This window comes from Adiantum capillus-veneris, chromosome 13 (genome assembly GCF_014529385.1).
Source record: "Adiantum capillus-veneris isolate H3 chromosome 13, ASM1452938v2, whole genome shotgun sequence".
Lineage (NCBI taxonomy): Eukaryota > Viridiplantae > Streptophyta > Polypodiopsida > Polypodiales > Pteridaceae > Adiantum > Adiantum capillus-veneris.
In genome coordinates this window covers 138874900-138893013 of record NC_140943.1, presented here as the reverse complement: position 1 = coordinate 138893013, position 18114 = coordinate 138874900, and the positions used below count along the sequence as shown (strand labels likewise).

General features: G+C 47.8%; 1 protein-coding gene across 1 annotated transcript in view; it reads right to left on the bottom strand.

The window, feature by feature from the left end:
• The window catches only part of LOC147444948 (mediator of RNA polymerase II transcription subunit-like protein), an 83673-nt gene that overhangs the window by 29607 nt on the left and 35952 nt on the right, over nucleotides 1-18114 (bottom strand). Inside the window, exon 2 of the mRNA XM_086527454.1 lies at nucleotides 633-745. Within this exon, the coding sequence (XP_086383580.1) occupies nucleotides 633-745 (113 nt within the window). The remainder of the gene's footprint in view (nucleotides 1-632; nucleotides 746-18114) is intronic.

The following is an 18114-nucleotide window of genomic DNA, read 5'->3' as shown; positions in this document are numbered from 1 at the left end:
GACTTGTTGATTTAACTTACCTTGCTAACTGACTCCACTTTGTGCAAGAGCATAGAAAGTATAGCCCGGTGGACCATCCTAGGTAGATGAGCTCTATTGGTTACTTGCATATCATTATCCACATAAAGAGAATAGGATCTTTTATTAGCGCATACCAAAACGATTCTGCACACGTGACATGCAAGCCAGACAAGCACATAAATAAAGCATGAGGAACGTTCATCAACTCATCTCCCAGCCATAGCACAACTAGATACCTGTGAGCCTAGCAAACAACTAGGGCGAGCCTTCACAGCAAGAGCTTACATTCCATACAATGAGCTCAGACTATCACAGTGTTTTGAGTAATGTTGCCAGATAAATAGCGTCAATCATGGTAATCACGATTCAATTTATTTGTGGCACATCTTGACCGTCATTGATGGGGTTGTTTCCTGTTTTTGGACCGGGGAGGGGGGAGAGACAACCGTCTAGAGACTTCTCCATAATAACACTTGTCTTTTCTTACAGTAGATGTAACATGCCTTGGCCTTTGCTTCTCGTAGATATAACATACAAACAAAAAATAAGGCATCTTAAGCCAAAATAGCCTATGCAATACACACTTTAAGAAACTTGAACAAAAATCGTACCTTAGTAAGTGCTTCTTGTTTGCTAGGCTGGTGTTTGTGATGCAAGGAAATAAAGAAAAGTTGAAGCTTTCTTGCAGCTTCCATGAACTCTTTTACATGCCTTTCCACATCAGCTGAGGACCAAAAAACCATCTTATATATTTCAAGGGCAAGCATCTCTCTCTCTCTCTCTCTCTCTCTCTCTCTCTCTCTCTCTCTCTCTCTCTCGCACACCCCATTGCTTACCACCATTTCTAGCATTGACCCTCTTTGGCTGCAGCACAATCTCTCTCTCTCTCTCTCTCTCTCTCTCTCTCTCTCTCTCTCTCATCACGCCATCTCTCTCTCTCTCTCTTTACCATGCTTTCGTTTAGGGTTCGCTGATGTATTTTAGGGTTCGCGACCTGTTTTTAGGGCTCGCGACCTGTATTTTAGGGTTCGCGATTTTTTTTATTTTTTTTATTTTATTTTATTTATTTATTTATTTATTTATTTATTTTATTTTTGGGGTTGTTGGACAGATCTGCGTTTTAGGGTTTGCTGCATTTTCTGCACTTTAGAAACATCAATCCTCTCTTCTCTCTCTCTCTCTCTCTCTCGCTCTCTCTCTCTCTCTCATGTCATCCCCAACCTCACCTATGGCAACAAGCAAACTCAAATATATGCTTCACTCCAAACGAATTTCCATCATTGAATTGGAAATGAAAGCATGGAGAAAAGAGATGGAAGATTGGAGGAACGCGAAGACCGTTTTCCTCCGAGAAAATGAAGAAAAGGAGAAGAGGTGGAAGGACGAGAAGGATCATCTTCTCAACAAGATCGCCACGTTGGAGAATAGCATTTTGGACCTCCACAAAGAAGTGTTGGAAACACGGTCAAAAAATGGGCTTGAAGAGGGGGAATTCCAGCCCTCTTTGAGGGAAGAAATTGACAACATCAATGAGGAGAAGAAGTCATGGGCCGCGGTCATATCCGAAACGCAAAAGAAAGTAGAGGAGGCCGAAAAATGGATTGAGGTTGCCAAGAAAGGGAAAGGTAAGGAAGCTCCTTGTACACCCACTCTTATCAACATGACCCTCGAAGAGGAACAAAGAAGGAGGGTGCGGGCTCTACATGTGAGGGTAACCGGCCTCAAGGACATAAACAATGTGGAAAAAGAGGTCACAAGCCTCACATCAATGATGGGGGTGGAGAAGCCTTCACACACAAAGGCATGGAGAGTGGGCAAGAAGAGTGAGGGCCTCGGAGAATCTTCAAAGGAAAGAGCTCTCATACTACGCTTCCCTTCATTGGAAGAGAAGAAGGAATTCTTGAGGAAGAGACCTACTCTCAAGAAGACAGGTATTTTCTTAGGCGATGACCTCACTCTCTCACAACTTGCGCATATGAGAGAAGTAATGCCCGAGATTCAAGCGGCAAGGGAGAAGGGGAAGATGGCCTTTTACAGAGATGGTCGGGTGGTGATTGTAGAGCGGCGCTCTACATGACGGTGCGAGACCTATGGGACCACATTGAGGATGGCGACTTGGAATTGTAATGGGTCTATGAGGTTGGATGTTGGTGCCTTTGAGGACAGTTTCGGAGACAAGGACATTGTTTTCTTTTCAGAGACTCACCAGGCCCCTGGCCAACTGTTGCCACATGTGGTGGGATACAAATGGGAGACAGCCCACAGAACAGTCACGAGATCTGAGCATGGGAGTAGAGGTTCAGGAGGAGTAGCGGTGTTGTTTAGGGAGGAGCTACAGCCACTACTACATATTGTACGGAGAGATGATCAGGCTAGATACATGTGGGTGAGGCTGAGAGCTGACACAGGTCGATTTCTATATATTGCTATATGTTACTTCCCCCCCCCCAGTACGTCAGTATATGCTGTATCCACAGGGCAGTCGCCTTTCTCAATTCTAGATGATGATATATGGGAGTTTTCTAGGGATGGTGATATCATCCTCCTAGGAGACTTCAATGCTCGAACGGGCAACTGTCAGACAGTCTTCTACGACACTGCAGATGAGATGCTTAGAGAGTTGGATGTGGGTGAGCTGGGGTTTGACAGATGCTCACATGACAGAGAGCAGACTGAGTATGGGAGATACCTCACGGAGATGACGACTACACATGGGCTAGCCATACTTAATGGCTTACAGCGGTTTCCTGGAGCAGCAGGCTTCACATGCTTTCCACACAGACATGGGGCCAATACAGTGGACTATGTTATGACACAGCCGAGCTTTATTCCTTGTATTCAAGATTTCACAGTGGGAGCCAGACCAGTGGGCGTAGCAGTGGATCATGCTCTCTTGACACTGTCCGTATCTTTTCAGTTTAGTACAGCCCAGAAATCAGGAGGCAAGTCACACACCCGTTATACATTTACACCAGAGACTGACTCAGTTTATACAGAGGCGATCTGGGATCGTCTATGCACAGTTGCTCCAGGCCTCTCAGTAGAGGAGTGCACTACTTTACTGACTGAGACACTACATGATGCAGCATCAGAGGCATACCCACACACTCAACCGGATCGGAGGCGACATTCTGGGAGCATGCCCCAGAATAGTTGGTATGATGAGGAGTGCAGAGAGATGAGAGCCCAGCTTCAGAGGGATCTTCATTTAGGAGTCATCACCTACAGACAGTCGCGGATTGCTTTCCGGCGCCTTGTGCGAAAGAAGAAACGAGCTTACCTGGCCCAGATGGAGCGAGACTTGTATCAATTGTTCTTGAGTAGAGACTCAGGCGAGGCATGGCGACTCTTCCATGAGCACTCCCCTCCCCCAGTGATTACTTCTCCTGATGTGTGGGGCCAGTATGCGACATCGTTATATACGGTTCCTGGGCAGGATCCCCTTCCAGATCCTACAGAGCCATGTCCACCTACGAGCACCTTCTTTACCACTGAGATGGTAAAAGAGAGCCATTGACAGGATGAGGACCAGGAGGGCTTACGATCATGACGGTCTAGTAGCGGAGCACTTTATACATGCTAGGGATATGTTGATGGAGGTTCTTGCAGTGTTGTTCAATCGTGCCATGTGTGAGGGATTACCTGAGACTTGGAGGTTGTCTACTATTGTGCCTATATTCAAGGCAGGTGATCCTACAGAGCCTGGAAATTACCGCACTATTATGGTTGGACACACACTGGCACGATTGTATGCATCCATTATTGAGCAGCAGTTGAGTAACTGGGCAGAGGGTGAGGGTGTACGGGCAAAGGGACAGGCAGGTTTCAGGAGGGGTTTCTCCACTCTTGACCATATTCTGACACTCAGAGCTATCATTGAGGAGGGCAGGTCACATGGGAGACGGATTTATTGTAGCTTTGTGGATTTCCGCAAAGCATTTGACATGGTACCGAGAGCTCGACTGATGCGCAGACTACAGGAGATGGGGGTGCCCACAGTGTTGATTTGGGGGATTATGGCTTTATACAGATCAATGATGGGACATGTACGCACCCCAGAGGGGATATCTGACTTAGTTCACTCCACTATCGGGGTGAAACAGGGTTGCCCATTGTCTCCTACTCTATTTGGTATGTATGTTGATGAGGTGTCTGATTACATTGACAGAGAGGGTGATAGAGGTGCCCAGCTGGCAGGGACGTGGATCCCATTGTTGTTATATGCTGATGATATTGTCTTGATCTCTGACTCACCAGAGGGTATGCAGCGACAGTTGGATGCATTACACAGTTTTGCAGAGGATAGTGGATTGTCTGTAAACCTTGGTAAAACCAAGGTCATGGTGTTTAACACCACACCGCAGTGGATCAGGAGATCGGCACCGACCTTCACGTATGGTCAAGAGATTGTGGAGTATACAGATGCATACACTTACCTTGGGATAGTCTTCACTGGGCCGAGGTTTTCTTTGGGGAGAGCAGCAGAGACTAGACTGACCAGAGCTTATGCGGCCTTGGGAGGCTTGGAGAGGATGTGTTCGCAGGTTCAGTTCCAGGAACCTCGGACAAAGTTATGGCTCTTTGATACTTTAGTAGCCTCAGCTATGATGTATGGGGTACAGGTATGGGGACCTTCTGTAGGCCAGGATGGTTGGAGACGTATGGAGAGGCCCTTGGTATCTATGATCTCCCGATTGATTAGAGCCAAGGCCTCCGTACCTCACGCGATCATTCGAGCAGAGCTAGCTGCCCCCCCCATGGAGATTGAGGCGCTTACCAGATCAGTGTCCTTTGTGCACAGCCTATGGGATACTACTAGAGACAGATATGCTAGACTCGCCCTTGAGTCTTCCAGACAGTTAGCTCTATAGGGGGACACTTCATGCTGGTATGCACAGATGACTTCATGGTTTCAGACGCATGGCTTCACCATGGACAGGTTGCCCCCTTTCCAGTATTCTCTTCAGGCACCCTCGCTGTCTCTTACACGGGTGGAGATCACTAGACTCATTCGTCAGGACCTGATCCAGCTCGACACCAGGAGGACATGGATAGAGCCGCCTCAGGAGTTGAGCACGAAGATGGCTTTCTATAGAGAGCATCTTCTCCACCTCACAGGAGATGGGTTTGTGATTCGACCCAGCTACATGGACACACATATGTCTCATGGTTTGCGTTGTGCCATTGGTCAGATACGCACATCCTCACATCAGCTCGAGATTGAGACTGGTAGATTCAGAGGGATACCAGCAGACAGCAGGATATGCCGATTATGCTAGAGAGAGCCAGTGACAGAGTTGCACTACATATGTCATTGCACAGTGTTCTATGAGATACGGGGCGTTTCCACTGCTTATTCAGAGAGGGTTTTGGTCCTCTATCTAGGGTCATGAGTTATGAGGATCAGAGATGTCTTGGACTATATCTACTTGAGTTACACAGGTATAGAGACACTTTACTGGGGAGAGCTAGAGAGAGGCAGTCCCAGAGACACATTACAGATTTCTTTTCACTAGATATGGGACAGCCAGAGGAGCAGCCACCACTGCAGAGCTCGTCCCACACTCATTCGACCACTATTGGCACTCTCATCGACCGAGCATTGGAGCTACAGAGATACAGACGACCGCGACTGAGGAGAGGAGCTACACAGCATCGACGGAGACTACAACAGAAGATTCGAGCCATACTCTCTCGACATCCAGAGTGCAGATGAGGATGGATCCTCACCATTTCTTCCATCTTTGTTTCACACACTGTTACATCCAGTTTACCGGGTACCTATTGTATTAGCTGCTACACCCACGTAGTTTTAGATTGTAGTAGTAGTAGTAGTATTTTGTTCCACTTCTAGTTCTTTTCTAGTTCTTTTGTACCCAGACATGGTATTAGATTCACTATTTTGTAACTGATTGGTCTCATAGGTCATTTTGGCCTTTTGAAGACGTTAATATAACATTTCATTTCATTTCATTTCTCTCTCTCTCTCTCTCTCTCTCTCTCTCTCTCTCTCTCTCTCTCTCTCTCTCTCTCTCTCTCTCTCTCTCTCTCTAACGAAGGGGGGCTTGATACCCTTTTGTCTTACGTAATCAAATTACAAGCCCAAAGGCATTACATCAGCCCGAGGGCACACAAGATATTACGGATCTGATAGTGCACATGATAGGGGAAAACTACCAGTGATACAAAGTTACAAAAGACGGTGATACATCAAAGGCTGGAAGCAGGGGACTGAGAGAAGAAGGTAGCAGAGAGCTGCAACAGAAACAGGCAACCCAAGCTGCGAGTGAGTGGTCGAACCTCCACCAAAGAATCTCTGATATCCAGCTCTCCCAAGGCCAGACAGCGCATTCCAGCAAAGTAAGCATCACCACTGCCACAACTCTGACCAAAATCCAGGAGAGAGAAAAGCCCTATACCATCCCTGGAAATAATCAACAGGGCTATGCCTATGGCCCTCTTCAACCTGTAAAATCAACGACAGGAAAGGGCAAGTCGAAGACGAGACTAAAAACCTACCACACAGCCCATCCGCCATGCTCTCCCTAAAACACCATGATATACAACTCCAAAAAAACAGAATAAACAGAAAAGCAAGCAGCAAGCAGACACTCACACACACCACATGCAAGCAGGCACACATACTCGGGCATATAAACATGCAGTCAAGCATGAAAAGCAGGCAGCACATACAAAAGAAAATAAATCACAAGCAGCAAACATACAAACAGGCAAACAAACAAGGAAACGAAGGGGAAAACCTGCGTAGAAAGGAGGCAGAAAGCAAAGAAAAACCATCACAGGGCAAAGAGAAGGGAGGGCTAAGGGCAGGCGCTGCAATTCTGCACAGCTGCAGGAGCAAAACGCGAGAAGACCATAACCAGCGCAGGGGCTGACTACAGCAAGTCAACCACAATGTAGACAACGCAAACAGGCCGCCCACGCGATTGCAGAAGAAGGAAAGGGCTGCCATCCCCCCCCCCCCCCCCCCCCCCCCCCCCCACCCGCAGGTCTCTCTCTCTCTCTCTCTCTCTCTCTCTCTCTCTCTCTCTCTCTCTCTCTCTCTCTCTCTCTCTCTCTCTGTGTGTGTGTGTGTGTGTGTGTGTGTGTGCGTGCACGCAAGCGCATGCGCTGGTCACGAGCAGCCTGCTGGTCGCCACCTACCTGCTAGTCTCAAGCAGCCTGCCGGTCGCCTACTCCTGCTGGGCTCGTGCTGCCTGTAGCAACCTGTCCGCTGCCCCACTACCCACCTGCTCACGCTTCATCCCTGCAACTGTGAGAGTGCGCGTATGCCGAAGAGAGAGAGAGAGAGGCCCTGCGAGTACCTGCCTGCCCTGCGCAACCTGCTTACGCCCTGCTGTCACGCGCATCCTGCCTGCTGCCAGCGCGTACCTGTCTGCTGCTGCCTTTCTGCGCTGCCTGCGCGAACCCTAAAAAGTCGCTAGCAGCCTGCGCGCACCTGCTGCTGCCGTGCGAAACCCTAACAGCCCGAACTGCGAAACCCTAATTGCACGAAACCCTAACAGCGCAAAAACCCTAACTGTCCGAAACCCTAACTGTGAGAATCCCTAACTGTGATCTGCGCGCATCTTTCTACCGCCTGCAAGAGAGAGAGAGAGAGAGAGAGAGAGAGAGAGAGAGAGAGAGTCCAAGCTTCACTGCGGGTCTTGCTTTTACCGTTTGCCAGTCTCGCCCATTCTTCATGGCGGCTTTGCCGGTCTCAAGTGCTACACATGGCGCTCCATCACCACTTGCCTGTAGCGTGGACTGCACTAGCGACCTGTTGACACGCATTGACTCCAAAGTACAACACTTGGCACAGCATGCCTTGGTTGGCCGGATGATTGGACAATCTCCACCTCGATCTTCTATACGTGATTGGTGTCAGACTGCATTGGGCACTACTCAGGGACGGATCTCGGAGCTTACATTCCTTGGCAGGGGCATATTCATGGTACGTCTTTCAGATCCCGCCACTGCCTCAGCTCTCCTGGCTCGCTCTCCGATACTCTCTGATCGCAGGATGATATACTTGACGAGGTGGTATCCCGAGTTTACTACTGAGGAGTTTGACAGTCGACACCTTATTCCCAGATTCCCTCTGACACTCTCCTTCCCGGATATGCCTCTCCATTTTATTGATGAGCATCTCCTTCAGATGATCGCTGCTCATTTTGGCACGGTAGTTCCAGGATCCTGCATCTTCTCATCTGGTCCACCTAGCATTCAGGTCTTGGTGTTTGGGGATACTTCATTACCAGATACAGTTACTGTGGCTCTGCGCGATCGAGACTACTCTTGCAGAATGGTAACTGGCCGCCTAGGACAGTGCTTACGCTGTCACGAGATGGGACACTTGGTGCGAGCTTGCTCCACCCTGCCACGCCATCGACGGCAACAACAGTCGGCTCGTGGCACTCATGCTCAGCCATGTGGTCAGCGTCAACAACCGGTTCCTCCTACTACTACTCGAGCAACTCAACAGTCTACAGGTGCTCCTCGAGCTTCGACCCTCCATGTTCCTCCCTCCGCTTCAGCTCACACTGAGGCAGCATGGCAGACAGTGGGTCGTAACCAGTCCTTCCGTCCTCGTCAGCAACCAACAACGCATGCAGCCCCCAGGGCTACCTCTCCTGCTCCCTCTCAAGTTTCCACCACCCCCTTACCCCCTGCTTCTCCTCGCCATTCTTCTTCTTCGGCACAGGATCACTTACCTCTGCTACCAGCTCCTCATTCACCTGCCGTTCCCCCGCCCGCTCCTTCCCCTCTTCCCGAGGTCCCTGTTACCATGCAGATGGATCATTCACCGCTATTACCTCTCCCTTCTCCTCCTCTTCCTCTTGCCCTTACTCTCCCCCCTCCACCTTCTGGTCCTCCCCCTCCCTCAGCACCTCATACTTACGTCCCACGCAGTTTTCTCAGCTCTTGCCCTCTTTCCTGGTGTCACCAACGTGTGACTACTATCTATCTATCCTTTTTGTTGATTTCTTTCTTACTATCTATCCTTTTTGTTGATTTCTTTCTTATTATCTATTTACTTTCACTTTTTGGAAACACCCCTCGGGAAATCTAACTGCCCTGCATTGCATAGCTAGTGTGGAACTGTCCAGAGGGAGTCCAGGCCTGAGGGCAAGAGAGCACTAAGGTTGGACAAGGACTATGGTTAGCCAAGTGGGGTCATTGACTAGCCAAAGTGGAATCCTTTGCTACAGAGGCTACATTTCAATTCTGGATGTGGCCACAGTGTACAAAGAGGGTCGGATGACCTAGAAAGATACAATGGCAGCATCTCCTAAAATTTAGGGAACTGCTATTTTGGGACCTGAAAATGTGTTGGCGTCATTACCTCCGGAATGACAAGGGGAACATTTTCTTACTCTGCCGTGAAGTCAACTGGGCAACCGGTTGGGATATTTTTAGACGGCAACCCCGAAACGGAAAAATGCTTATAAATGTGCCAAGTGGCACCTTCTGGTGCACTTGCCTCATGCAACAAGAAGTGGCGCTGAATTTCGGAGGGGGAGAGCCTCATTTTCAGATTTGTCACAGGTTAAGAGCTATGGAGTGCTTGCTTTCCCTCTTATGCACAGTGCCGTGCCAGGAGTGATGCCCTGCACGCTACGCACTGCCCTCTCTCTCCCCTTTGGCAGTATGTTATGCCCCTCTAGCGGGCTCTTCATTTGACCAATGTACAGTTGTGTGGGTTCATGCGCGATTGCCGAGGCAAGAGCCTCTTGCACAGGTACTGGATTAGCTAGCGGCTAATCCCCCCACAGGTACAGGTGAATTCGGAGAGGTTTCACGCCAGAAATCTCGTCCGATTCAAAGGGCAAGTAGCCCTACAGGTGCGGGAGCTCGAGGACTTGCTACGGATGCGACTGGCACGCGAAACGGAGCCCGAAACAGTAAATTACAGCCTGCTGTGTATTTTTGCAGGTTTAGGGTTTTGGCCCTAAACGGACCCTAATACCCCCAGGCAGGTGATCTGGCGCATTTTCAGGGCTGAAAACAGAGAATTCAGCGTGCTGCAGATTCTCGCCAGGTTTTGCAAAGTGCCCGTATGCGTCGGGAAAGTCGGCCAATGCGTGGGAATACTGACCGTGAAGGGTTCTAGTACAGTTATGCTGCCGAAATCGGGCTGGAACAGTGGAAATTCAGCCGAGTTTGTGCGGGGCAGCTTGTAGGGAACCACAACGTTTATTCCCTCTTTTGAACAATAAAGAAATACCGAAAGGGGCACCTAAGTTAGGGGCCAATCTGATGTCGGTCTACTCATACAGGTGCAATCTAGCAGCCTGTATCCCTCTCCCCTTTGGTGTGTCTTGAAAGTACAGGTAAAATAGACGACTAATAATGGGTGAAAGCTAAATCAAGGTTTGGAGTAAAGTCTACCGCCCTTTTTGGAATGAACAGGCCGGTTTCATGGTTCCATCGACGGGATTAAATCACTATTTCCCATAGAAGGGAGCCTTGGTCAGTTTTGGGCTTGAAGACACAGGGGATCATAGACCAAACACAGGGAATTGCAATTATGGCTGACAGACCAGATGATGTGACTGAAGAGGTTTCCTCTTCACAGGGTCAACAGACACATGAAGTGGGTGAGTCGTCAAGACCACCACAGACAGATGACGATATATTCAGGACCCAGTTGGCTACTACTGTCGCTATGTTCACACAAGTAATGCAGAACCCGAGGTTTTTAGCCTTTCTGCAACCTCCTGTTCCGTCTCAACAAGTTGGGTCACTGGATCATATTCAAAAGCCTATTAAGGCTCGAGCACAGGTGATTCATACCGCACAGTCAATGGAAACACCTGTACACTTGACGGAGAACATGCAGTCTCCACAATCTATGCCTAAGGTGCAAGAACAGGTGGCTGAGATGCCAGTATTTCAAGCTGTACCAGTTCAGCCCGCCACCTTTCAGCAGCCTATAGCTGGTTCTAATGGGCAGGGAAGCAACCTACAGGCTATGCAACAGGTCTTCCCACCACCTTCAGTACACCCTGGCTATTTTGGAGGTGGATCGGTATTCCAGAGAATGGCTGGTCATGCACCTGGATATCAGTTTTACACGCCAGGAACAGTGTTTGGGGGTGCTCAAACGATGATGCCTAACCCCATGTACAGTGTCATGGGTATGCAACCAGGGTTTCAGAGCACTGAGGGCCAATTTGGGATGCCACAGGCAAATTTTGGTATGGCTGGAATTACAAATCAGCAGCCAAATATGGCATTTCCAGGTCAAGTTAATAGCGGCCAAGGAACACAAATGAACCCTAATAGTGTTCCCATGTTTCAGTCACTTCCATATGACAATTTAACGCCGCTGGAGAGGCCAACTCCGTACAAAGAAGGTGGCAAAGGTGTGTCATTCACGACCTTTACAGGGTTTGATGACAGGAAGAAGGCTCTCTCATTCCTCCAGCAATTTGACAAGGCCTATGCAGGGGGAAACTTTACAGAGGCTTCAAAGGTCCGCAAGGCAGCCACTTTCTTGACAGGGAATGCGGGACAATGGTGGACAACTTTATTGCTTCAAGGGCAAGCTCCGTCCACATGGATTTACTTCAAGCAGATTTTTGCAGCAGCATGGTTATCTGATGACTTTGAAGCAGATGTCATGACAGAATGGCACCAGCTAAATGCTGCCACTTGCAGAAATCTGGATGATTACAATCGGAAGTTTTGGAAAGCTCTACTTCCAGTAACTTCCTATAGGTTTGTGCCATTGACAGAACAGATTGAAAAATACTGTTGTGGCCTACCCAAAGGATTGAGGAAATACTGCACGAAGACAAAAGTCACTACTTTGACGCAGCTCATCGAGGTAGCAAACACTGGCAATGGTTTGCTCAAGGGAGAAGATTGTGAATTTAACACTGGCGTCAAGGCAGGATCAGGCAAAAAAAATTCAGCCAAGAAGCACGTTCCCAATGAGGCTCCTAAAGGGACTCAGGAGTCGGCCAACGCAGGGAAAGATAAAGCTACGGCTGAATCAGAAAAAGGACCAGCAAAGAAATGGAAAAGACGTTTTCCTCGCAAGTCAGAAGAGCAAAAGAAGGTCCTGAGGACAGAGAACAAATGCTTTATATGTGAGCAGCCTGGCCACATTGCTTACAATTGTCCTACAAAGAAAAGGCCAGCTGATTCTGATGACAAGGAAGACAGGAAAGGAAAGAAGCCCATGGCTGGTCTAGTGCCAGATATGGTGGGCAACAAGCCAAATTCAAATGCAAGTGAGCTTTGCAGAGCATGGGGAAAGGTCAGGGATCAAACAGTGCTTATCTTCTTTGATCCAGGTGTCAAAGCCAACTTCATTTCCCCAGAATTGGCTTCAAAGTTGGGAATCAGACCTGAAGAGATGGGGTATACAGCAGAGGCAGGTTTGGCATGTCCTGGCCATACAGAGGCTGTGACACCCATCATTGGAAAGTTGCGTCTACATATCCAGTCCTATGTAGATGCTGAAGAATTTTACATCATGCCACTGGACGGATGTGATGTGTTGTTAGGTATTCCTTGGTTGTTTCGTGTACAGGGAATCATGGATGCCTACAACAAAAAGATCACTGTACAGAGCAGGGGAAAGACTCACATTCTGGATGTAAAGCTTAAAGGGGAGTCTATTCCTACTGTATCAGCTTCTGCTATTACTTCTGTATTGAAAAAGCATCTTTCTGCGTACTTGGTTTTTGCACGTGAAGTGTCAGATTGTGATGAATCAAATTTATCTGTGCTAGATAAAGAAAGGTCAATGTTTTTACAACAGTATAGTGACTGTTTTTCCGATTCATTACCGTCTCAATTACCGCCAGAGAGACCCGAGGACCATGCGATAGATTTGATGCAAGGCAGTAGCCCACCAAATAAGCCTCCGTACAGGGTTAGTGCGGCTCAGCAGAAAGAGATAATGGGCCAAGTACAGGAGTTGTTAGAAAGGGGGCTGATTCAGCCCAGTTCATCTCCATTCTGTTCTCCAGTGTTGTTGGTGCAGAAAAAGGATGGCTCATGGCGTATGTGCATCGACTACCGTGCACTGAACAAGAATACCATCAAGAATAGGTTCCCTATACCTAGAATTGATGATATTATGGACAAATTAGAAGGAGCAGCTATGTTTAGCAAGATAGATCTAAAGAGTGGGTACCATCAGATCCGCATTAGATCAGAGGATGTGCACAAGACTGCTTTTAGAACGACATTTGGCCTTTACGAATTTTTAGTGATGCCCTTTGGTCTCACAAATGCTCCTGCTACGTTCAATAGGATGACGGACAGAATTTTCCGTCCACACCAGCAGTTTGTTGGTACATTCTTTGATGACATTATAGTCTACTCAAAGAATAAAGAGGAGCATAGGCATCACTTGGCCATTGTGTTCAAAGAGCTACGCAGTCATAGGTTGCTCATCAATGCAAAGAAAAGTGAGTTTTTTCTGGAAGAGATTCACTTTCTGGGACACATTGTCTCAAAGGATGGTGTCAGAATGGATCCTGCAAAAGTTGAAGCGATCAAGTCATGGCCAAATTTGGAGACGGTGCATGATGTCCGAAGCTCTTTGGGACTATGCTCCTATTACAGAAGGTTTATCCGAAATTTCGCTGAGATTGCTTCACCTTTACATGCTCTTCAAAAGAAGGCAGTCACCTTTAGATGGACACAAAAAGAGATTTCAGCTTTTAATCTCTTAAAAGAAAAGATGACTTCAGATCCAGTCATTGTGTTGCCAGATCTTAGGAAGTCATTTGTGGTCCAGTGTGATGCCTGCGGTAGTAGCATTGGTGCAGTGCTAATGCAAGATGGCAGGGTAGTAGCCTATGACCTCAGAATTTTGCAAGGGCCAGAGATGACCATGCAGGTCTATCAGAAAGAGTTACTGGCTGTGATTCATGCGCTCTTAAGTTGGAAACACTACCTGCTAGGTGCAGATTTCGTTGTCCAAACGGATCATCAGACCTTGCGATACTTCTTGACACAAACAAAGTTATTTGAGAAGCATATGCGATGGGCAAATATCTTGTCCATGTTCCATTTTCAGATTGTGCATGTGGAAGGCAAGAAGAACGTTGTGGCTGATGCCTTGTCAAGGAAGCCACAAATTTCAGCTGTGTCGATTCCTTATCATCATGAACTTGATGATATGAGAGAACAGTATGCAAATGATGAAGATTTTGTAAGGGTCTTCGAGCAACTAATGGATGGACAACGTCATGAACACTATCTTCTTAAAGACGGGTTCATGATGATGCATATAGGCTGAAATTGCCTGACAGTTGGAAGATTCACAATGCGTTTCATGTGAGTCTTCTCAGACCCTATGTGGGTGATGTGCCAGAAGATATGCCAGCTGAAGATCAACCAGAAGTCGAGGAACTTGACGAGATCTTGGTCCCTGAACAGATTTTGGCACACAAAGAAAGGAAAGTGAAAGGCAAGGTTGCTAGGCGTTACTTGGTAAAGTTCAGAAACTATCCACCAATGGATGCTAAGTGGATGGAAGAAGGTGAACTTGCAGAGTCACCAACTGTGTTATCACTTTACCTGGAAGCCTTCGATTTGCAACCTACCTTGACCCCTTGAGTTTCAAAGCTAAATGGATTGTCAGTGTGACAATGGCTTTTGAAACAAATGATGTACATGGTATTTAAAGTGAGCTCAAATCAAATACCTGTTACATGAATGTTAGAGTTGTACAGATTGTCGGTTTGGCAATTGCTCTTATGGAATGTCCAAAAATTTGGTTAGTGCTATAGAAGTGAGTATTTCTTGTCAGTTTGTCAAGGATACAGTGATTGCTTCTATTGAAGAGTACATGTGTAACTGCATTCTTAAACTGTCGGTTTGGGTATGCTCGAAAGTGTTACGGGATCCAACGTGTACTATAAGACAGTGGCAAAATGTGCAGCTACCATTGTCATTGGAAAGTTAGTGACTCAAAGCAATGGCAGAGTGCGCAGCTACCACTATGTCATTGGGACAGGGTTCACACGCAGGCAATACATGAGTCGACGAGGTGTTGAATACACCAGGGTTGACAATGAGCATGTCTGTGTCGTATATGTGTCGACAGGTGTTGAATACATCAGTGTTGACTAGGAGCATGTACGACATAGATGCAAACGAGGACGTTTGAGATTTCAAGAGGGGGGTATGTCACCAGCATGTGACTACTATCTATCCTTTTTGTTGATTTCTTTCTTATTATCTATTTACTTTCACTTTTTGGAAACACCCCTCGGGAAATCTAACTGCCTTGCATTGCATAGCTAGTGTGGAACTGTCCAGAGGGAGTCCAGGCCTGAGGGCAAGAGAGCACTAAGGTTGGACAAGGACTATGGTTAGCCAAGTGGGGTCATTGACTAGCCAAAGTGGAATCCTTTGCTACAGAGGCTACATTTCAATTCTGGATGTGGCCACAGTGTACAAAGAGGGTCAGATGACCTAGAAAGATACAATGGCAGCATCTCCTAAAATTTAGGGAACTGCTATTTTGGGACTTGAAAATGTGTTGGCGTCATTACCTCCGGAATGACAAGGGGAACATTTTCTTACTCTGCCGTGAAGTCAACTGGGCAACCGGTTGGGATATTTTTAGACGGCAACCCCGAAACGGAAAAATGCTTATAAATGTGCCAAGTGGCACCTTCTGGTGCACTTGCCTCATGCAACAAGAAGTGGCGCTGAATTTAGGAGGGGGAGAGCCTCATTTTCAGATTTGTCACAGGTTAAGAGCTATGGAGTGCTTGCTTTCCCTCTTATGCACAGTGCCGTGCCAGGAGTGATGCCCTGCACGCTACGCACTGCCCTCTCTCTCCCCTTTGGCAGTATGTAATGCCCCTCTAGCGGGCTCTTCATTTGACCAATGTACAATTGTGTGGGTTCATGCGCGATTGCCGAGGCAAGAGCCTCTTGCACAGGTACTGGATTAGCTAGCGGCTAATCCCCCCACAGGTAAAGGTGAATTCGGAGAGGTTTCATGCTAGAAATCTCGTCCGATTCAAAGGGCAAGTAGCCCTACAGGTGCGGGAGCTCGAGGACTTGCTACGGATGCGACCGGCACGCGAAACGGAACCCGAAACAGTAAATTACAGCCTGCTGTGTATTTTTGCAGGTTTAGGGTTTTGGCCCTAAACGGACCCTAATACCCCCAGGAGGTTCGGGGACGCAAGGGGACCGCTGTACAGGTGATCTGGCGCATTTTCAGGGCTGAAAACAGAGAATTCAGCGTGCTGCAGATTCTCGCCAGGTTTTGCAAAGTGCCCGTATGCGTCGGGAAAGTCGGCCAATGCGTGGGAATACTGACCGTGAAGGGTTCTAGTACAGTTATGCTGCCGAAATCGGGCTGGAACAGTGGAAATTCAGTCGAGTTTGTGCGGGGCAGCTTGTAGGGAACCACAGCGTTTATTCCCTCTTTTGAACAATAAAGAAATACCGAAAGGGGCGCCTAAGTTAGGGGCCAATCTGGTGTCAGTCTACTCATACAGGTGCAATCTAGCAGCCTGTATCCCTCTCCCCTTTGTTGTGTCTTGAAAGTACAGGTAAAATAGACGACTAATAATGGGTGAAAGCTAAATCAAGGTTTGAAGTAAAGTCTACCGCCCTTTTTGGAATGAACAGGCCGGTTTCACCTGGGGCACTCATCGGGCTGAAATGTGCGGTGACTCAGAAGGGCCATTGCGGGTGCAGCTCTACCTTATGCATCACAAGACAGGTTGTGTTCCCTCTTTAATAGGCAGTCGCTCTCAGCCTACCCATTCCTTTTTCCTTCCATTCCACGCTGCTCAAGAATGGTCCGAGGATCAGATTCTACATTTTGTGCATGCACAAACTATGGCTCAGCTTCATTTATGGTTGTCTACTTCCGCTCCTGATGTATTGTCTCCTCACTACCCTTCATGTATTGGTGCTATGGAGTGGAGTGATGTTTATGCTTGCTATTCATTGCCTATGGTCATTCATGTATCCTCAGATGTGGTGCTTCCTATGTCTATGCGCATTTGGGGTGTCAAAGCTGCAGCATCAGTAATGCAATGTAAACAAGCTGAGGTCCGCAGTTGGTGCAATGAGACACCATATTTTAGAGAGGGCTTGCGGTTTCCTTTCCTACCGCCCGAAGCTCACCCCTTGGATGGCCCAACTGCCTCCAAGAAGATGCGCAGTTAGTCAGATGCTCTACAAATTCTTTCATGCAGTCTATGGATTTACATGTAGTTTCTTGGAATGCTAATGGTTTACAGACTTCTCGGGTAAGAGGTTCTCGTAAGCTTTTACTTCGCAGAGATTTACATGCTCATGTAGTGGGCACTGTGGATATATTACTAGTACAGGAGCATAAGATTGCCACTCCCTTTGGTAATCTCATGCCCTCGGGCGCCCACACTTTTTGGGAGCCTGCTCTGGGCCTTCATGGACAGAGTTGCGGTGTATGCATCTCAGTGGGGCCACGTTACTTGGCCTCAGTTCAGCAGCATGGTACCCTTGTCGCTGGCAGAGCAGTCTATGTTTCTATTCGGATTCGGAAATCTATCATTGGTTTTATGTCAGTCTATGCACCCACTACTCCTCGGGAGAGGGCTAATTTTTGGTCCTCCTTGGCTGCTATTCTACCTGTTGTAGACTCTTGGGTTGTTGGAGGCGACTTCAACAACGTCGAGAGCGTCTCTGATTGGCAATCCATCACACCTCCAGTTTTATCATCCATTTCTCCCGATGAGCAGCCAGCTTGGGATCGATTTCTTCTAGCTATTCAAGGTGTTGACGCCTGGCACATACCCTCTTTTAGTCACCACCCTACCACACTTCATTACTCGTAGGGGTTTCAGAGACAGCACGGGAGATTATTAGAGCGACTTGATAGTTTTTACATTGGCCCTTGGGCAGCAGCTCTAGGTGGATTTACTACTATTTGGAGAGGGACCAGCCTCTCAGATTATTTACCCATCTCATTGTTTATCTCCTTCACTAGATCCTCTGCACAGAGACGAGGCTGCCGCGTCCCTGACAATGTTCTCACCACTGAAGTTTTGCAGCAGCAGATTCGTGACTTATGGTCCACGGGTGCTTCTTGTTGTGGTCCCCCTGGAGAGT